The sequence below is a fragment of the Ascidia mentula genome, chromosome 6 (genome assembly GCF_947561715.1).
Source record: "Ascidia mentula chromosome 6, kaAscMent1.1, whole genome shotgun sequence".
NCBI classification, from domain to species: domain Eukaryota; kingdom Metazoa; phylum Chordata; class Ascidiacea; order Phlebobranchia; family Ascidiidae; genus Ascidia; species Ascidia mentula.
This window is the reverse complement of record NC_138571.1, coordinates 2,757,183-2,779,136: the sequence shown is the minus strand read 5'-3', so window position 1 is coordinate 2,779,136 and position 21,954 is coordinate 2,757,183. Positions and strand designations below refer to the sequence as shown.

Below are 21,954 nucleotides of genomic sequence, written 5' to 3'. Positions count from 1 at the left end.
CGGCAGAAGAGAAACTCAAGTTCTAATACATTGTTGTGTTGCACCTTTTCAGAACCCAGGAGTCTGGCCTCGTTGTGTTAATGAATCACAGTTTAAGAACCAAACATGAAGTAAAAATATAAAATAAAATATAACTTTGCAAATTATGTAATTATCTTAACTTCAAACAGCTAACATATCAGCGAAAACAGCAGTGTATAGGTAGCTTTATCCTGTTTTTTTTCAGCACAAGTAATAAAATAGCCTAAATTCAAACCAACAATGTGTTAAAATTACAAATTAAATTCGTACCTTTTTTTAAGGGAGGTTCAGAATTATTCCCAATGTCTGTATTTTTTCGTTTGCAAGACATGTCCAAGAATCTGCCGAAAGTGCCAATCGAAAATCAAATCAAATCAAATCATGTTTATTTTGCGAGAAAAGCAACTACGCGACGAACAAAAAACAAGGAAATGAAATGGCATGGGCACCGATAAAACCATAAAGGTTATCGAGTCAGGCGCCCATGTAAAGGTGATTTCCTCACGGAGAATCACCGTCTGCCGTAGGATCGCAGCCAGTCGCACTGGGAGGTGATGGGTTGCGACAAGCTGCATGTGACGAAAAGGTGGCCACCCGGCCGTGCTGGCCAAAGCAAAACCCATCGAAACGCAAACGCCAACTCGGTTCTCAGAACGTTTCCTTTGATCCACATCGACAGACCTTAACGTCCCGAGGACAGTCCAAACGTGGTGGTTTTGGTTGGAGATGGTCAGGATCGTATGGAGGTTGCGCTTGTTGAATCATCGTAGGTCTTGCTGATGATCAATCGCACGTTATGATGTTGGTGTGCAGCGCTCCTAGGTCTGAAACAACAACGGATCCTACGGCAGTAAATTGTTCATTTAGGCGTAGAGTGTACAGTGGAATATGCATAAAAACACAAATAAAAACACCATAAAAAAAGACAGAAGAAACGCAATAAACGACAGGAGGACTACAAGAAAAAGGGGAAAACTGACTGCTAACAGGGTGGATGAAAAAGGAAGTTAATACTGAGATGTGAAACATTGGCGGATTTTTTTTTTAAATGTTGGACGGGAGAGCGATCTAATGGAAGGGTTTATTTCCTCCCATATCTGTGGGCCCCTATGTTTTAGCATACGTAAGCCGAAGGTGGTGTTAACTCTTGGGTGAAATAAGTTCTTTTGCGATGCATTTCTTGTGAAATGATCGTGCACTGTGCCTACTAACGAAAATAAGGAGTTGTAGGAGGCCGGTAGATTGCCGGTATGGAAATCATGCATTACTTTGGCCAGTTCGAGTTTGTAAATGTCTCTAATTTTTGTGAGATCTAATTTCTTATATAATGGCGTGACGTGGCTTTGAAAGGAACTAAAGGTTATGGAGCGGAGTATATTATTATGAATAGTGTTGAGTTTTTTCAGTGAGAGTGCCGATCCTCCACCCCAAGCACCGATAGCGTACTGAATATGGGAATATACAAATGAATAGTAAACGTTTCTCAAAGTTTTAACGTCAAGATAATTTCGCAACTGAAAAAAAGTGCCGCATGCTTGTGACAATTTCTTTTCTAAATGATGAATGTGAGTTGTCCAGGTTAGTTTGTCATCAATGTATACACCGAGGTACTTAATATTATCTGATCGCAAAAGTTTTTCATGACCAATGGTGACGGTGAAATTGCCAGTGCTTGAGGTGGAAGGGGAAAACAATAGGAACTTTGTTTTCCGAATGTTGAGAGAAAGTCGATTGTGCCTTAACCAGTTGTCAACATTTGTGAGTTGTTCGTTAACACGGGATTGTAAGTCAATAAGTGAAGGGGAGGTCATTGAAAGAACCGTGTCGTCAGCAAACAATTTTGTTGTAAAAGAGGATACTTGCGGAAGGTCATTGATGTACAATAAAAAAAGTGAAGGAGCTAATGGCGAACCCTGTGGGCAACCGCATGTTATGGGTTTAATATCCGACACAGAATTTCCTATTCTAGTGCATTGACTTCTACCTACAAGGTAACTGCGGATTAAGTGTAGGGTATTTCCCCTAATTCCATACCGGCGCTCTAACTTTTCCAACAACTTCTCGTGATTTACGGTGTCGAATGCCTTAGACAGGTCTAGAAAAATGGCGCATGTAAACTGTTTATTGTCAAAAGATTCTAACAGCTTCTCGTAAATATCGTAAATGGCGAGTGACGTGGAATGTTTGCTTCTAAATCCGTATTGATGCTGTGAAATTAACTTACTTTTTTCAAGGTAGTTATATAGGCGGCTGTGAATAATTTTTTCAAACATTTTTGCAAAAGGGGACAATAATGATATTGGCCTGTAATTAGTGCACTCACTCAGAGAACCATTTTTGTGTATGGGAATTACTTCTGCCGACTTAAGAACTACGGGATATTGTCCATTACGAATACACCAGTTATACACCTCCGACAGAAAGGGTGAAATTATGTATTTAACTAGCTTAATGAACCTAATGGGGATATCATGAGATGGTACCGATTTTGTTGCATCTAAAAGGGATATATACATTTCTATCTCGTCTGGTGTTGTTTCATAGAAGAAGAAGGATGAAGACACATTGCCACTTAAAGCAACAGCTGGGAGGGGTTTATCTGGAGACGGTATGGAGAGTGCAATGCTATTTCCTATGCTGGCAAAGAAGGAATTAAAAGTGTTCGATATAATTAAAGGGTCATGTGACATATTTCCATGGTTTGTTCTTACAACAGTGGGTTTATGGGGTTTGGACTGTTTACGCTGCAATATACTGTTGATTATTTTCCATATTCCAGCAATGTCTTTTTCACTACCTTTTAGTTTTTTCTTGTAAAAAATTATTTTCGCTTGTTTCATTACATGGTTCAAACGGTTTCTGTATGCCTTATATTGGTTGTATTTGCTAATACTGGAAAAATGTGATTTGCATAACATGTGAAAAAGTCTATTTTTTTTCTTAATGGAAGTGTATATAGCTTTGCTTATCCATGGTTTCTGTGCTAGTTTCCTTCTTCTTCTGGACAGGTGGGATAGTGGTGCATGATGTTGTAAAATGGAAATAAAGTTTTGGACAAAATGAGTAAATTGATCAATAGGGTTTTGGTTGGAATGAATTAAGCTTTCGATCAGAAAGTTTATGTCTTGCATTAGGTTTGGGGCAGAAAAATGTTGCATATCTCTAACAAGTATTTTCTCTAGTGGTTTACTGAGGGCTACTGTGTGGAGTATGATAAATATTCCAAGATGGTCAGATATGTCTGTTGTAATAATGCCAGATTTAAACTTTACATTGGAATTAGTAGAGAAAAAATTATCAATTAGAGTTGCACTGTGGGGAGTTATCCTGGTAGGTTGGCATATCAGAGGTGTATAACTGTACGAGGCAAGGGTATCTATGAAATTGCGCACTGAGTCAGAACTGTTATGTTTCATCAAATCAATGTTAAAATCACCACCAATATAAACTGGAATATTATGTTTATTGAGATCATGTAAGGTTTGGGAAAGTGCATCTTGGAATGAGTCATGAGAGTATGTGGGATGTCTGTATATTACACCAAGGACAATTTGTTGTTTCTTAAGTGATAATTCAACCCATAAGTTTTCACTATCTTGACAAAGGAGTGTGATGTCATGCCTTATGTGAAAAGAAAGTGACTGTTTAATGTACATTCCTACACCACCCGCATTAAAAACTGTGTCAATGTGGCAAAATTCATACCCTTCAATATCTGTGGTGTAAATAACACTATGCTTCATTCTCGTTTCGGTTATCATTATTATATCAGGAATTTTAGACATATTTGATATCCAATTCTCTAAATCATCTTTGTGTTTTTTTAAACTGCAAATGTTAATGTGGATAATATATAGATCATTCTCCAACATATTTCTCAGTGTCATATCCAGTGATGCATGATCATAGTACTGTGAGTGAGTGTGTTCATTACTAGCCAAAAAACATAGGTCTGGGGACTTAGTTTTAAACTGGGCCATCATGAGGAGGTATTACTAATAATGAAATCATTGACACAAAATATATAACAAACATACAACTACATAAGTAAATATTATAAAATTTTGTGACGTACCAAATCATTTTCATTGCGAATGACAATGACATTGCTCTCTTCATCCTTCTTTAAATAAGTTGTTCCATTCCGAGTCCAGATGTGGTGGAAGTGGTGCTCCCGTTTGTACCGGAGACAGGTGTTAAATCTGTCCCGGTTCCTCTTTGTCAAGCTCTCATTGACAAAAATCTGCTTCTCTGGAGCCACACCTCGGTTGACCGCCTTTAGTTTATGCCTGTTGAAGTAAATGGCATCCCGCAGTTTCCTATTTATAAATTTAGCAATGATTACTGGCCTTGGGTGATCTTTTGACGGTCTTCGCAGTCGATGGGATATGCTGATGTCATGTTTTGTAACAGTGACATACAGCTTCCTCGCGACAGAGATGACCAGGTCGTCGGTGCTCTCCTCATCTGAGTAGGGAAGGCCTTTAAACTCCAGGCATGGCCGACGGCCATACTGCTCCAAATCATTTATGGATTGCTCATTTGAAGCAGAGCTTGCCTGGAGTTCCTTTACGGCCTTCTTTAACTCCCTGTTCTCAGATTGGAGGGAGTGAATCACCACTTCGTTTGTGGAGAGCTTCTTCTTCATCTCCTCAAACTTCTCTTGGAGAAAGGCCTGACTCTTCCGCATCTCTTTCATCTCCAGCACCAGCTCCTTCAAGGTGTTATCAGTGGAGTTCTTGCTCTCCCGTACTTCATCTCTCAGAGAGTCGATGCGGTCAAGGACAGCAGATTGCTCCTTGTCTTTCTTTGAACGCTGTGACATCTTATGCACAGTTAGTCTATTCTTACAGGAAATATGTTAGCAGTAACAAAGTGTAAATAGATGTAAAATAACAACAATAATAATAATAAAGGTTAGTAATATCAATGTACTTAACTTTTGTAGAAATTCCTTCAATGTCGTTGAACAGAAAAAACAGCAGTATTTGTTCAGCAGTATGTACGCTCTATTTGTCTAAGTCTGTGAACCTTATTCAAATAGAAAATCCCTCGTTCAACGAAAATACTGAGGCCACCTTCGGCGCTTCTTAAGTGAAACTGCTCCTTGAAACTTAGTTTATTGCAACATAGATCCCGAATGACAACAAACCGATTAACAAAATGTTTACTACATAAAAACTTTATATTGTCGAAGAAAATAATTTTGTTGATTAATTTGCATCCAAACAAAAACATATATCTTAATTTTACCTCCTAAACAAATAAAATTCATAAATGCAAACAAAGTTGCGATACTGGGATTCCCCAAATTCGATACATCATAAATCCATTTAGGTCTATCTCAAATTCCCGCTACATAGGACGATACTCGCCCATCAAGTCTGCTAAATTGAATCAACGTTGACGACTGTGAGCTGGTTGAGTTTCGCTCCGATTTATTGCACTGTTGTTGGAACTGTTGTTGGCCACGAGAAATGTAGGTTCATTGAACCAGTGTTTCTTAACCGGTGGTACGCGACGGCATTACAGGTGGTACGCGAGCACCTTTCAGTAATTTGCGGATATAGTTTGAATTTAAAAAATCGGAAGTGATCTCAAAATGTTTGTTACTTCATCCCTTAGGACTTAGGTTCATTTGTAACACTCAACTAGGTGGTAAACGCGTGGAAATTGTTTTACCTCCAAGTGGTACGCAACCACAAAAAGGTCGGGAATCACTGCATTAAAACAGTAATGAGGGAATCTTTGATCCACGCACGCATCGTGTTCTCTGTACATTTATTCACAGTGTTTTGTATTTCGTTCTTTCTCCATCCTGTTAATAAGCAAACGTACGAGCCGAGTGCCGACTGGCAGTTGTTAATTAACCGACCCTCGTTCGTTAAACAAACGAGCACGTTAGAACTGATTTTAGCGAGGAGTTTACGAAAATGATTTGCAGAGCACATCTCGTTAGGACCTCGTACAAGGGCGCAAAGGCGACTAGAGAATGCGTCACTTTAAGTCCCATGTTTCTGAATAGTTGCCTAATTTGACATAACTTGCGCATATGCAGTATAGAATCTTGAATTTACCCAACATTTTTTATTCGTTCACATTATTTAGGTAAGTTTGCGATAATATTTCCCCATAAGATTGGAATTCGTTACCCAACGCGCACTTCATTTTTACAGGTAAACTAGGATTAAATTCACGCGCTAAGTTGCGGGGAATAAGACTTAAAGCACTGCCAGTATCTACAAGAAAATTAAGTTTATGATTCTTATTAAAAATGGTAAAAGTGCTAGAATGTTTTTCGACGCCCCTGACATTGTTCACCCTTAAACCATTTCATGTGGACAGAGCAAAGGGATTATATTTACTGAACCAACTAATTCCAGAGCACTCAATTATTTATATAAGTTGACTTAACGTCACCTTGTTCTTGTGGGGCAGATGATGATATATTTGTCTGCAAGTTTCAACGTTCCTTCAAAGTTTGCTAGGAAATATGCTTGTTAATAGTTTTACCAACAGACAACAAAATATTACAAACTTTTGTGACGCTTATATTATTAAAATAGAAACATTTCAAAGTGGTAGCTTTGCATTGAGGTCAAAAATATAATATTAAATATTAAATACACTAGGTCTACAGGCTTCACAGCCCAGGCACTGCAGCCTAGCTGGATCAGCCACTTTTCCCTGACAAAAATTGGTCGCTATGATTTTTGTCGAAAATCTCACCTTAAAGTTGCGGTTGATCTGGTTTTCAAATACCACGCGTTGCAAGTTTTATTTGCACATTGTTAGGCAAAATCACATATAGTTTCATTCTTTACACAAGAAGAAAACGTATTTCCTAAATCAACAAACATGTCAAATGTGCAAATGTTTAGTTAATTTTAGACAATGGTATACAAACCACCTTCACAATACAAGAGCCTGACAAACAATACTCCATTACTGTTTGGCAGTGTATAGGGTTTTTATAAGTCTATCGAGCCCACGTGGTATTTATAAGTTATTTATAAAAGAATCAAAACAGCACGTCATATGTAACCTGTTGCAAATGATCAACCCATGGGCGATTCAATGAAAACCAGCATCACATGAAAATGTTGATTTAGTCATATCTTTTATCTTTTTTAGAATTTCTGCGAAGTATTATATGAGGCATAATATTAAACTTCCGAAGCAAGGATATAACGACTGCCACCTTATTTTGTGGGGAGAAAGAGAAGAGAAGATTTGGTTAATGTGGGTCGGCTTATGACTGTAAACTTTATTTCTTCAATATCGTGATTGCTTCCCGAGTAGGGAGATTTCAAGCGAAGGCTGAGGCTGCTTGATTACTTCCTGGAACTGGTGATGAATGTGAAGCGAAACCTTTCCTGTTATAACGCAAACATCCAGACCAGACATCGATAATCTAACCGCGGAACAAATCCAAACTATGTAATGTCTCAGTGGGGCGTTACTATTTTTATATTCAAAACTCTTCACTGTTTATTACGTTGTTCGAGAATGCGACTTTGGGACATTTTATTTGAAATACAACCTTACTTTGTTCAAAATATCTCTACAATTTACACGGAAATATTATAGCACGCGACTGGCAGTAATGCCCCTTCTATTCGCAAGAGGCGCCGGGTTGGATTGTATTGATGGGGATTGCGCACGTTACCGACTTCCACATAGCACAGTGGTTACAACAGAACGTTCATATCACAAACAACAGAGCGATTAAAGTAATCATTTCCTTTCAGAAATTCAGCAAAAAGTTCACCGACCGCACAGTGGGACGACGTGGTTGGCGTCAAAACCGACATCTGATGCGAATCGTTTCTACTCATGAGCGACATCTAGCGTCTTAGGTTAAACAATAAGTCGTTTACTATCAACGAGGGGAATCACCTACTGTGTCTGGAGAGAAGAAAGGAGGGAGATTTAGGTGAAAGTTCACCGCACAGTGGGACGATGTGGTTTGGCGTCAAACACTGACATCTGATGCGAACCGTTTCTACTCATGAGCGACATCTAACGTCGCCGGTCGCAACTCAACACCATTGTGATTCTCTGCGATCCTACGTCAGAAGATGATTCACTGCGACAAACTTGCAGTCACGTCACCACTGTTTTTGCCACGTTGTTTTTTGTGTTTATTCTTTATTTGCGTAGTAGTTTAGCGCAAACTTAAATGAATTAACCTTTTAGACCACAAATCTATGTGTCTGTTATTGTAAAAGCGAGACCAGTGCCTTAGCCAAAAGCTGCAATGATCAGACCTTACAGGAAGAAACAATGTGTAAACCTGTCTTCAGCTTTCAAGGATTTCATTTGCTCATCTTTATTCTATTTTTAATGGAATAATTTCCATATTATCCGCCTAGCCTTAGAACGCCAACACTTCACAATTCGTTGAAGCCTCTGTCAACTCATATCCTTACTCACAACAAAACACTGATAAGTTCAATATATCAGTTGCAGAGCTTCTTCATTCCACGGGTAAATCCAATGCATTTCCTTCACCTGTGGTAAGCAACAGGAGGGTTTAGTTTAGCCCTCCACTGTCTGTAACTATATTCAACTACTGTGGTGAGTTCAAGCATTGAGGAAACTTCCATAAAAGCTCTAAACAGGAAACAGAAAGTATCTCGCGCAGGTCCGCTCAACTTTAAACAATGGATCAGTGACTCTCAACTATCATGAACCCGGTGACGCATTTCCCGCTAATAAAATGTTACGCAGACTCAACAAAAAATGTTGACCATTTTAGGGAAAATGAAACTACTGTTTTGTTAAACTTTCTTAGGTGTGAATTCACGAACGTATATGAAAACTGCTCTTCTGGCAAACTTTATTGTATTTACGTTTCTCGACGTTTCGGCTATTATGCAACAGCCTTCATCAGGACGTTTTTTCCTCAGCACCAAAGGGACGTGAGAAACCATGAGGAAAAAACGGCTCTTTCGCAACATGCGGCCGAATCAGGACATGCGGAGGACTTTACAAAAACGATCATTTTGGAACGCGTGTCCGATAGGCACAAGAGGATGTTTTTAGAGTCGTTAAACATCAATACGCATGCGTCATCACTCAATGACAAGAAACAAACTCTGTTTCCACCGGTTTATCGACACTTGCTAGAGAAAAATTATGCCGATAGACATTACGCACTTCAAAAACCGTGATAAAACCGTGCGGTTAGTGATAAGTATACTGTGCAGCGTTTCTGTTTATGTGCCTCAAATCGTCCACTGTGGTAGACTTAGATACTTCCTCCTGATGAAGGCTGTTGCATAATAGCCGAAACGACGAGAAACGTAAATACAATAAAGTTTGCCAGAAGAGCAGTATTAAGCAATAAATATGCCTGGCAGCATCAGTAACAATTTGTATATGAAAACTTTTATCATTGCAGCAACGGAAAGGTGACGGAATATGATATGGCATAAAATTCGTTACTCCTTCAAGTAAAAGCTTGTGAATCCCCACTTAATGGGTCGAGGCTTCTTCACGCTCTTCGATTCCTTTCAATGCAAGGAACCAATATAAGAACTACTTGCTTGCAGTTTCATGTGATAAGTCCAGGGATGGCGGGTTTGCGACAATTATAACAAGTACTAAAAACAACAACCACACAAATTGTTGCTTGGAGGTGTTTGTTGTGATTGGTCCCTATCCATAGAATCTTGATCTGGTCTGAGGCGACCCAGGTTCGACCAATTAACTCACCAACCTTGTCTTACTTGCATTTCTCGACGTGATATGACGTCGATGATATATTTAAGGTTTCTCGCCTTCCTGGTCTCCTCGCATGCTCTATCATATTCACTACACGAACTTGATTGCACAGCCACCTTCGTGTTGGCTTCATTACCATGATTGCTTTCTGAGTAGGGAGGTTTCAAGCGAAGGCTGAGGCTGCTTGATTACTTCCTTGAACTGGTGATGAATGTTAGGCGAAACCTTTCCTGTTATAACGCAAACATCCAGATCAGCTAAATGTGTTCAAAATATACACAAAGTTTCCTTACCAACAAAAATCGTGTTAACATTAGTGTAAATGTAAATAAGTTCAGTTAAATAAGTTCGACAAACATCCGTGGTTTTCAATCTTCCTCAATAACAGCAAATTTTCTGTCCAGCAAAGCTGTCTTTTGCGAAAAACATAGTTCGCTACACAATTGCTTATTTAGTAATGAAAAGCTCGTCTGGCAAAAGAAAAACTTGTTTGTTCGACGTTTCGGTTGTTATACAACGAACCTTCATCAGGATAATGAAGTAAAAACGCCCACACGGTGATAAATAGTCACGCGCGCATAAAGCAAAAAAGGCAAAAATGGGCGAAAGAAACAACACAAGCTGAGGAGCGGAGAGGGGGGAACACCATTAATAGAAAATGCGCGCCAACCGGACGTTACCGAGGTCTAAAGCATCGCGCTTCCAGGTGCGCAAGACCATCACGTTCAACCAGGGGGCATGTCGTGCAGACCGTTTATCAAATTGCGATAAACGGGTGGAAAGAAGGTTTCCCTCTTATCATTAAAGGCAAACCCATGTGCGTTTATATGAACAGACTCGATGAACATCCTCTTGTACCTGTCCTTTTCCCGGTCCAGAATTACTGTGTCCTCAAAATTAACCGTGTGTCCTGTTGCTGCAACATGTTGCGACAATGCCGTCCCTGCTGCCTTATTGGGTTTGCCAACATCCCGTTGATGTTCCTTTAGACGTGTTCGTAGGGCGCGACCCGTCTCACCAATGTACTCCTTCTCACACCCTCCACATGGAATGCGGTATATCACCCCTCTAGCATCTAACGTACCACCAGCGCGATCTTTAGGATGCGATACCAAGGAGCGTAGTGTAACCGCAGGACGCTCGTACACCAGGATGGAAAAGTCCTCCAGCAGTCTCTTTGAGGTCTCAAAGTCCTGGAAAATATGGGAGAACAACCACACCCGCGGTGGGACTTTTGTTGCACTTAGGCAGGGATGCAGGATTTTGGCGAAGAAAGGAGCTTGGGTAACCATTTCTTAAAAGAGCATCCCGCACACTACCCACCTCTTGTTCTCGGGCCTTTTCCTCTGTAACAAGATTGTCCGCTCTGGTGTATAGTGCACGACCTACAGCCCGCTTGTGGGACATAGGGTGCGCTGACCGGAAGGATAGATACATGTCAGAATGCGTCGGTTTTCGGTAAACATTCGTGCAGAGCGACCCACGGCTTTCCCTTTGAACAGCAACATCTAAAAACGATAAAATCCCACCATGCTCAACCTCCATGGTGAACTTAATGCTCGCTTCGATCGAGTTGAGGTGCTCAAGCAGCGATTCCACGTAGTCGCGATGCACAACCACAAACGTATCGTCCACGTAACGTCGCCATAAGCGTGGGGGACTCAAAAACGTTGACAACTCTTTGCTCCACAGATTCCATAACTATGTTGGCGACCACAACTGAACTTCGCCGTCGCGCAGTCAAGTGTACCCTGGAGGCTAATCGTAGCGTCTGTAGAGAAAGGAATTGCGCACCAGCCGGCCCACATAAAATCTATGTTGCAGAGCAAAGTGGTTAACTGCATCAAGAGCCATCAACGGGCGCAGCCTAATTTGTCAAGGGATGAATTCGCAGCTATCAAGCAGCTACGCCATAATAATGACATTGTAATACTCCCTATGGACAAAGGATTTGTGACGGTGGTTATGAATAGATAGGATTACGATAACAAGCTTAAGTTAATGTTGGCTGACGAAAAGACCTACCGCAAGGTGAAGAGGGATCCCTGTCACGTTGTCGAACGAAAGGTTAATGCAATGGTTGGTCGCTTACACAGGGACAAGCAAGTGTTATCAATAAGGGAGTTTTTCGAGTTGCATAGCACGGATGGGCGGACGCCGTGTCTTTATGGTCTTCCAAAGATTCATAAACCTGGGGTTCCACTTAAGCCTATTGTGTCGTTCGTAGGATCTCCAACGTATAATCTTGCTAAACATGTGGCCCGTATTTTGGCCCCCCTTGTGGGTGCAACGGATGAGACCGTCCGGAATTCTATTCATTTTGCAGCACAGATGAAAGAATTGCGCGTGGACCACGAGGAGGTAATAGTATCATTTGATGTCGTCTCTCTCTTCACAAACGTACCGGTAAAGTTGGCGGTTGAAGTGGCGGCAGAAAGACTGCAGAGAGATGAAACATTGGAGGCGCGTTGTTCGTGGCCACTACCGGAGATCGTGGAATGCATTCAACTTTGTCAGGACGCCACCTATTTGTCGTTCAAAGGTGAATTCTATGAGCAAATATTTGGTACAGCCATGGGGTCTCCGCTTTCAGTTGTGGTCGCCAACATAGTTATGGAATCTGTGGAGCAAAGAGCGTTGTCAACGTTTTTGAGTCCCCCACGCTTGTGGCGACGTTACGTGGACGATACGTTTGTGGTTGTGCATCGCGACTACGTGGAATCGCTGCTCAACTCGATAAAAGCGAGCATTAAGTTCACCATGGAGGTTGAGCATGGTGGGATTTTATCGTTTTTAGATGTTGCTGTTCAAAGGGGTGTTTACCGAAAACCGACACATCCTGACAGGTATCTATCCTTCCGGTCAGCGCACCCTATATCCCACAAGCGGGCTGTAGGTCGTGCACTATACACCAGAGCGGACAATCTTGTTACAGAGAAAAAGACCCGAGAACAAGAGGTGGGTAGTATGCGGGATGCTCTTTTAAGAAATGGTTACCCAAGCTCCTTTCTTCGCCAAAATCCTGCATCCCTGCCTAAGTGCAACAAAAGTACCACCGCGGGTGTGGTTGTTCTCCCATATTTTCCAGGACTTTCAGAGACCTCAAAGAGACTGCTGGAGGACTTTTCCATCCTAGTGTACGAGCGTCCTGCGGTTACACTACGCTCCTTGGCATCGCATCCTAAAGATCGCGCTGGTGGTACGTTAGATGCTAGAGGGGTGATATACCGCATTCCATGTGGAGGGTGTGAGAAGGTGTACATTGGTGAGACGGGTCGCGCCCTACGAACACGTCTAAAGGAACATCAACGGGATGTTGGCAAACCCAATAAGGCAGCAATGACGGCATTGTCGCAACATGTTGCAGCAACAGGACACACGGTTAATTTTGAGGACACAGTAATTCTGGACCGGGAAAAGGACAGGTACAAGAGGATGTTCATCGAGTCTGTTCATATAAACGCACATGGGTTTGCACTTAATGATAAGAGGGAAACCTTCTTTCCACCCGTTTATCGCAATTTGATAAACGGTCTGCACGACATGCCCCCTGGTTGAACGTGATGGTCTTGCGCACCTGGAAGCGCGATGCTTTAGACCTCGGTATCGTCCGGTTGGCGCGCATTTTCTATTAATGGTGTTCCCCCCTCTCCGCTTCTTAGCTTGTGTTGTTTCTTTCGCCCCTTTTTGCCTTGTTTTGCCTTTTTTTGCCTTTTTGCTTTATGCACGCGTGACTATTTATCGCCGTCTGGGCGTTTTTACTTCATTATCCTGATGAAGGTTTGTTGTACAACAACCGAAACGTCGAACAAACAAGTTTTTCTTTTGTCAGGCGAGCTTTTCATTACTAAATAGTATGCCTGGCTGCGTTAGCAACAAACAATTGCTTATGTTTTAACGTATTTCTCACTTCTGTGCCGCTACATTATACAAGCAGTCCAGCAAATAATTTGTTACTGTAGCTTTCAGACATATATTTTAAGTTTATTTTTGATCAAGCAAAAATCTTGACTTCCCCTTTGCAAATCAATTTACTTCTATCAACTCTGGCAAATATTTACCAATATTTCTGGTTGCCCAAATACGTCTGTAAATAAAAAATATATGGGTTCTTCAACTGGGCGTAAAGTCCGCCTTTGTCACAATTACCTTATTTAAAACTTATAATAGTTATGCAATAAATTTGCCTATCTTTGGTGGTTTGGTAGATTTTGGAACTGTAAATTGAAAGTTAATTCTCTTACACAAGGCATATTAGAACACATGGAGTGGAATTTCTTTCAGCTGCGTGAATTGAGGCAGACGAAGATAGACCATGTCAAGTTATAGTGAAAATATAACTGTACTAGACATTCTCATTGCATTAGCGACACCAATCTATGCTGATAAGTACTCAAAAATGTAAAATTTCAGAAGTTTTAGATTGATGTCGGCTGATTAAATTACATCTAAAAATCAATTTCGCCTGCGCGGGCCTCTTTAGTTTCTGCAAAGTCACCATGAATGCTTGGGACACCAAGTGCTCAAACTAACGCATAAAGAGAAAGAATTGAAAAGCCAAGCAAACTTATTATATGCGCAAAAGAGCCATATTAGTCAATTAGAACTGAGGTGTACACACTGTTTTGATCTGTAAAGTCTCATCAGTGCAGCTAGTGACCGTGTCAGAGGCTAGCTGGTAGACTAGCAGGTACAGAGATTTCCACTCTACCTTCTGTGTAACTGCTAGTCTACCAGCGCGCATGTGCGGACACCATGGCATCCATTAATATATGGATATTGAATCGATAAAATTAACGACGAAAACAGGTTCCTGCAAGTCAAAATTGAAAGCTTTGTTTTACAGATTGCAATTTATCTGTTAATTTGTCTTCCTAATAATTGTTTTGAAATATTTTCGGAGATGGAAAATTAATTTTAGTGGATTAATAAATTAAGTTTTATCTAGTTTGACACAGGTTCTGCCTTTTTTTCACATTCACAAGACATTGATCAACATTTCAAAATGATAACCTGTATTTGTAAATGAACAATTACACCAAATCAAACCTAATCATTTTGCACAATTTTCTATAACGAAACAAAAAAACAGTACCAGGACTGTTGTTATCATAGAAACTAAAATGTTATGAAAAGGTTACACTTGTGAAATCCCATGCAAAAGTTCAAGATTAACGAATACGTGGTAAAGATTTCTGTAGTATATGCCATCAAGGCTTTTTGCATTTCAAGCTATTATGTCATTGCAATTGTCTTTCAAAATCTCTGAATGCAAACAATCAGTTGGTTCGGTATAAGGTGGTGTTTACACCGTTCCATATGACGGGTATACGTTTTAAATGTTTCGGATGATCGGAGGTCATAGGTTAAATTTTAGTCCATTTACACGAAGAAATACGTCAAATTAAAATACAAAGACTTATTGTTGAGGAGCAGAGGAAATTACGCTGTAGAATGTACATGCTGTTCACATTCCACGTGGGAAAACGGGGCTTAGGTTTGCCAAATGTATATATTAGTAAACAATGCAAATGATGAAGACTTTAGTGCGTGCGTTGCACTACGTGAACTTGGAAAAAGTTTGGAGAAAAAAATATGTACAAGCATAGACTTAAATTAACTTGGGTGATATGACAAGATAGATTTGCCAACTTTGTAAACCACTGACGTGAAAGTGTATGACGGTAGAATTGAAACAATCGAACACATGAAATATTTTCTTTGTTTGTGAGCAAAAAACGACACATTGAAGTATTGCAATATCGCCAAATGCTTTTAGTTAATTCGTGCAAATTAAGTATGGCAGTCGTGTCACTGCATCACACAAAAACAACAGCAAGTGTAATACCAGTAGACATTGAGAGAGTTCGCTTACGTCTACTGGTAGAGAGTTCGCTTATTATAGAAAACGTGGCCATGTTCGCAAAGAAACCAGTAACACAACAAGCAAAACTCCAAACAAATTCCCAAACACAACAACATTACAAGTTTTAAATAAAAAAGCCAGAGCTAGAATGCTGTTCATCGTAATGCTGGTAAACGTTTCGAACTCATACAGTGTTCATCATCAGTACTCAAATGAGCAGCTTACAAAACGCGTCAAGGTAGAGAGGGGAAACACTGTATGAGTTCGAAACGTTTACCAGCATTATGATGAACAGCATTCTAGCTTTGGCTTTTTTATTTAGACTACTTAACTCCAGATACTTTGCACCCAAATCACAAGTTTTATTTGCGGATTATAATATGATTGTTTTACTTTTCTGGGGTGTTCCATTCAGCAAAACTGGAAGCTTTGTTTTATTGTCTGCATTTAAGTGGTTGATTGATGAGACTTCGCAGGCCGGGCGTTCAGAGTCTGCAGTTTCTCTCCGGTATAAGTTCGAACGTAAACACGAAGACAGGTTGAATTACTAAAAGCCTTACCGCGTAAATCACGCTTATTTGTTTTTTTTCTGTGTGTTCAAATGTGACTAATTCGCTTGAAGAGGCGAAAGTTTTTTCAAATACGTCACACCTATAACGAATTCTCTCCAGAGTGAATTCGTTCGTGTATCGTTCGATGGCTTGAACTACTGAAAGCTTTGTCACTTTTTTTACACTTGTACGGTTTTTCTCCGGTGTGAGTTCGTATATGTCTTGAGAGATGCCAAGGTTGTCGAAAATCTTCTGCACATATATTGCATTTAAATGGTTTCTCTGTAGAATGATTTCTTTTGTAAATCTTGATTTCATTTAAAGTTAAAAAGCACTTTTCGCAAATGTCACATCTGGAAGATTTCTCACAAGTATGAGTCCGAACGTGGTTGCTAAAATGTTCTTTGCGATTGAAACTTTTCAGACCGTGCACTTAAAAGGTTTATTTGCAGTATGAGTTTGAATGTGTTGGTTCAAATTGCCGTTCTGACTAAATTCTTTACAACAAAATGAGCACTTGAAAGATTTCTCCCCAGTGTGAGTCCGAATGTGTGTTTTTATGTTGCCCTTTTCGTTGAATACTTTCAAACAATATATGTGCAAAAGAGCCATAATAATATTGGCAAGCTGCAGACAGGGTGTGTACACGCACTGTTTCGACCTGTGAGGTCTCATCAGTGCAGCTGTTGCAGTGGCACTGTGCTAGCTTTTACACTAGCAGGCACACTAGATTCCACTTTGTGGTACCTGTCCGGTCAACGTCGATCTGTTGGGTACCCTATACTGAAGACCAAACAACAGAGACGAACCACTGTGGAGCGCACTATGGCCAAACGGATCTGCTTGGTAACCGATAGCGCTAAATGCAAAACACCAATGTAATATATGTGCAAAAGAGCCATAATAATATTGGTAAGCTGCAGACAGGGTGTGTACACGCACTGTTTCGACCTGTGAGGTCTCATCTTTCAAACAAATTATGCACTTAAAAGGTTTTTCTCCAGTATGAGTCCTAATGTGTGTCTTCAGGCTGCTATTTGTAGTAAATGATTTCAAACAATACGTTCCACGTTTTTCCATACACGTGCTTTCCTGTTGCTTTTCCACGCTCAATATTTGTGCAATGTGCACAGTCTTCTGTTCATCTTAATGTGTTGTTATTATAAGCTTAACGAAAGAACTCTGCATCATCTGACTTGGAATGTTTCCCCCGTTCATCAGATGGGTTTTCACAAGAATTTTTGGTATTACTCACGTCTTTTTGTGAAACAGTAGGAAAAGTTATCATTTGAACTAATTATGGGTAAATTTAACATTACACGAGTTTCCAGTTGACAAACGGTGCTTGTTGGTATTTATGCAAACATTGAATTGTTACGTCAGGCAGTAATTGAAGCTTAATACCAATATTATGGTTTTCCCGGGTTGCCTCTGCAGAAATGCTTTGAACATCAATATATGTCAAAGTCAAATTCTCACCAATAACGAAAACAGATTCAATACCATTAACACAAACTCTCCTACAATAGAGATAGCAATAAAAATAAAGTTTTTTTGGTATGTTTTGTCGGCAATGTGGCTGCTCAGTTTTGTCCTTGCTGTGCATTTAGAAACAGAAATAAACCAACACATGATTTTCCTGATTCGAGTAAAATTGGAGTTGTAAACAATTTACAATGTTTTATCAGAAAATCATTAAAATCTGGATTATTTTATTCAAATCTTTGCGGATAAAAGTTGCTCAAGTTACATCTTGTATTTCAATTCGTGAAAAGATGTAAGGCCCAAAAATTAGATTTTCATCCTGCCGAACGTAATACATCGTCTTTCATCCAGAAACCTAAGGCCTGCTGTTTACACGATCTGGATATTACTAAGGTATCGCCACTGGTAAGTTTGCCTTCAAATCACCCTTAAAATGAACAGAATTTTTCTTAAGTTGCTCCATAGCGCCATGTAGCGGTAAATATTCTAATAACGTTATACTTCGAAGTCACGAGAATATGGCCAATTTGTTAAAACGAATTGGTAAAAAGTAAACACCCCCTCGGCGATTCGAGATTCCAATTTGGATGCCAACACAAACAGTGAAACTCACACTTGTTTTCCTACCCAAATTAATCAAAATGCTTTAATAATTTAATGCCACCCTATTGCAGCTTTCCTCTGAGTAGAACGTTTTCTATTTCTCTGAAAAGTACTCGGCAAACACGAAATTACTCCATTCGTTTCTCGTCTGTTCAACATATTCAACCTACTAGATGCGATCAACTTGAATCAATATGGGACTTTTCGATGGCATTACCTCTTATACCTCACCAAATTTGTCCATGCATTTTTTGTCTGGATTCTTTTTTAGTCTGGATAATCAACAAAAGAATCACACAAACCAATGCACACAAGACTAAAAATTACAAGAAATTGATTAAAGATCGTGAGATGTGCAGAAGAATCGGCCTGAAAATATCATTGCAATTGCGCGATATAGATGGAAGCTTCAGCACGCAAACGACAAAAACAAAGAAAAGAAATCAATAATTTTATCGTCGGTAGCATGCAAAAAGTCCTGCGGTACAACAGTGGTCATTTCCCATGTATCGATGTATGATACGAAGGCAAGATCAGAGAAATAGCGGCGAAGAATTAGATCTGTTCTCATGTAAAGCCACTCGCTCAACGTAATTGGGTAACTTTGCGTGTAACGAACAGCGCCACGAAGAAATATTTTGGTTTGAGGAAGACGTTTGTGCAAATCAATGATCGCATGTTTTATTCCTGATGCTCGTTGAAGCAAAACACCGGGGTCGTATTGAAGAAAATGTGCACCAATATTAAACACCAAAATAACACTACGATTTGTTGTAATATCTCGTAACGTATCGACAATATAAGGACGACTTTCTGGAGGTCCTGGGTTGTACAACGGGTTACCATGTGCCCGGTAATGAAGTTCAATGTCAAATTTTTTGCCAAAGGCATTTCTACTCATGGACCAAAAACGATTACTCAAGGGATTGGGATCATCTTTTGCTTGTAACAAAGGTAGCAGAACTTTGGTGTACCATTGTCTCATTGTCGAATCACCAACAAAATATATCGATTTATGTTGAAGGCATTGTCCGGCCGTTGCCTCATTCTTATTTTCGTTGTTACAAAGCAATGAAATCCATTTTCCATCATAGTAATAACCGCTCGGATAACTGAAATTTTTTATGTGAAGTTGCACCGCTGTATTATTTTCACATTTCTCTAAACTCCTTAAACTGTCTATAATATTGGCGTTTGCTCACAGCAGCAACAACTCTGTTGTGCAGGACAGTGGGAGTTATCGGATATAAAAACCAGTGAAGATGCGAAATTGCACAGAATAATGCTGATATAGTATGCCATAATGAAGGTTTTTTTCCTTGGAATATCGATCGTTGTGGCGATGTTTTTTACTTCCTTTGCTATTACAACTTTACAAACGTCGCAAAAAACTTTACAAACGCAGTAAAAAGTTTTGCAAGTCTTGTCGCTACCTCGAAAATAACGCACTTACGCTATCTACCGCTAAGTGGCGCTACTGTGCATGCTTTCAAATATTTCTCATGTTGTCTCTAACCAGAAGGCAAACTTGAAATTAGCGCAAAAAACGAGATCTTTGAAAGTAATTACAGGAGTATGAAAACATACCTTAGGTTTCTGGATGAAAAATGGTGTATTATGTTGGGCAGAATAAATACGTAGTTTGTAACAAAACAGAACCCAGTATTTGGACAAGTATCCCAATTGAGCGGCAAACGTAATTAAATCAAATACAAGTCGCCGATGTAGAATCGGTAAAACATAATCAGCAGTACAAATTCTAGTGTTGGAATGTTGTTATTATTTGCTCGATCATGTGGTGAAAACAAGGATATGAATACACTAATAAGTGGTCGGGAAATTTATTTTCAAACCACAAGTAGCACGGCAGTCGAATCAGCTGTATTGTAACCAAATCATCAAGCAGGATAATAATTAAATATCTGCACTGATCGCATCATGTGGTACACGGTTTAAAAGCGCCACAATCGCTCAATGAAAATACAACTTCCACCAGACCGCAAGGGCATCAGTTGTCATTAGCTCCAGAAAATTTGGCTACATAGTAACCCTTTCTTTTCCCAACGCCCAAAACAAACCGCACATCAGTTACTCCAACGATGTGTGATAAAAACCTTCATCATGGCACGATCAAGTAATATTATTCACTCATATCAGTGTATTTTACTCAGGCGTAGGTGGGTTGATTATTCAGGAAGCCTTCTTCCTGTTGCTGTGAAAACAAATCAATGAGCAATAACAAGGGTTGCAATGAGTGTGGTGATATGATATGTACAGCACACAAATATTTAGAAAATTAAAATTCTGTGAAACGCGGGTATTCTAGATTCAATCCACATTTCGTCCAATACTGGTAGATTTTTTTTTATAAATTTGACTTATTTTCAACGTTTAAAAAAAACATTCTCAAGTGGGTTTTCCTGCCAACGCTCAATTCTTGTGCACAAGTTTCTGTTCGTCGTCATGTGTTGTTATTATAAGCTTAAGACCGCATATCAGTAATTATATTAAAATAGTTTTGCCCGCGGGGAATGCCCGTCTTGTACTCCTGCGTCATAGAGAGTCTCAGTCTCGTCACAAGGCAACCGGTGATGCATTGGGGTCAATTTTCTGGTTGAATGAGCAAGAAGTCACGTGGTGTAGCCAGGGCGATTTTCAACGTGTTTGGTGCAGTTTTAGTGCATTTTTTGCTCTTCTCAGTTAGTCAGACGTTTGGTGCAGGGTGCTGTGAAAAGTTTAGTTGAAAAACTATCAAAATGTTCAAGGGCATGTAGCTCAAAATTGAATCACAGAAGTATACCTTAATTTGTGATTTTATGTTAGGCCCGCCTCTTGGCTACGCAGTAAGGTGAAAACTAGTTGCAAAATAGTTGCTTAAAGCACCCCCTAGGGGTCATTTCGGTCCCCGATCAGTCATTATTTTAGCTAAATGGGCTGCAAAAAATGTAAGATGGTTTTGCGAAAAAATGAATCACAAAAACCTCATCCAATTTGCAATTTAATGTTGGCCCTAACCCTTTTCTACGCAATGGCAAAAAAAATTGTCACAGGAAAGTTGCGTTGGTTGCCCCCTGGGACTGTTTTTGCTATCCTATAGGACAAAAGATCATCCTGGAGGCTCCTCAGATCCTTGCTGTGTTTTGGCGGATGCAGCCGCAATCAATTTTTTTTCTCCATGAATAGTACCAATAGATCTTCATGGGTCACTGACCACAGGAATTGTTGTTGGCAAAAAGGAAATCACTCAGTATGGGTAATAATGGTGATAGCTTTCAAAACTAGATTTTTGGGCTTTAATACTGATATGCGGCCTTAACCAAGGATCTCTACGTCATTTCACTTAGAATGTTTTCCCCGTTCATCAGAAGGGTAAACATAAATATATTTGGTATTTGTCTGGTCTTTTTGTAAAACAGAAGGAAACTTATCATTTGGGTTATAAATTTAACATTACAAGAGTACCAGTTGACAACCGGTGCATGTTGGTTATGTATGCCAGCATTGGTATGTTACGCCAAAAAGTAATTGAAACTTAATACAAATATTATGGTTTTCCCAGGTTGCCTCTGTGCAACGCCTCCAACATTCAATTATGTCCAGGTCGAATTCCCACCACTAAAAAAAAAAGATTCAATAACACTAACTCAAACTCTCCTGCAATAGTGCAGGCATCCTGATTGGAACCAACACCCACTTTCC

At 39.8% G+C, this 21,954-nt stretch overlaps 3 protein-coding genes across 3 annotated transcripts; 1 reads left to right on the top strand and 2 right to left on the bottom strand.

The window, feature by feature from the left end:
• Nucleotides 1–390: 390 nt before the first annotated feature.
• On the bottom strand, nt 391–6,867 carry LOC145905571 (uncharacterized). The gene is made up of 3 exons (XM_082992809.1): nt 6,751–6,867; nt 6,442–6,505; nt 391–5,052 (listed from the first exon to the last, which is right to left on the bottom strand). Exon 3 carries the CDS (start codon nt 4,844–4,846, stop codon nt 4,076–4,078), a length of 771 nt encoding a protein of 256 aa, XP_082848935.1. The 5' UTR covers nt 4,847–5,052; nt 6,442–6,505; nt 6,751–6,867; the 3' UTR covers nt 391–4,075.
• A 3,608-nt stretch (nt 6,868–10,475) lies between these two features.
• LOC145906860 (uncharacterized) lies at nt 10,476–11,042 on the bottom strand. Its single transcript, XM_082994334.1, has one exon. It carries the CDS (start codon nt 11,040–11,042, stop codon nt 10,476–10,478), a length of 567 nt encoding a protein of 188 aa, XP_082850460.1.
• Nucleotides 11,043–11,751: 709 nt separating this feature from the next.
• LOC145906859 (uncharacterized) lies at nt 11,752–13,308 on the top strand. The gene has a single exon (XM_082994333.1). The coding sequence runs from the start codon at nt 11,752–11,754 to the stop codon at nt 13,306–13,308; it is 1,557 nt and encodes a 518-aa protein (XP_082850459.1).
• Nucleotides 13,309–21,954: the final 8,646 nt, after the last annotated feature.

Bases quoted from the DNA above. Each gene is read 5' to 3' on its own strand.
- LOC145905571 (XM_082992809.1), bottom strand. From the start codon at position 4,846: ATGTCACAGCGTTCAAAGAAAGACAAGGAGCAATCTGCTGTCCTTGAC.
- LOC145906860 (XM_082994334.1), bottom strand. From the start codon at position 11,042: ATGGTTACCCAAGCTCCTTTCTTCGCCAAAATCCTGCATCCCTGCCTA.
- LOC145906859 (XM_082994333.1), top strand. From the start codon at position 11,752: ATGTTGGCTGACGAAAAGACCTACCGCAAGGTGAAGAGGGATCCCTGT.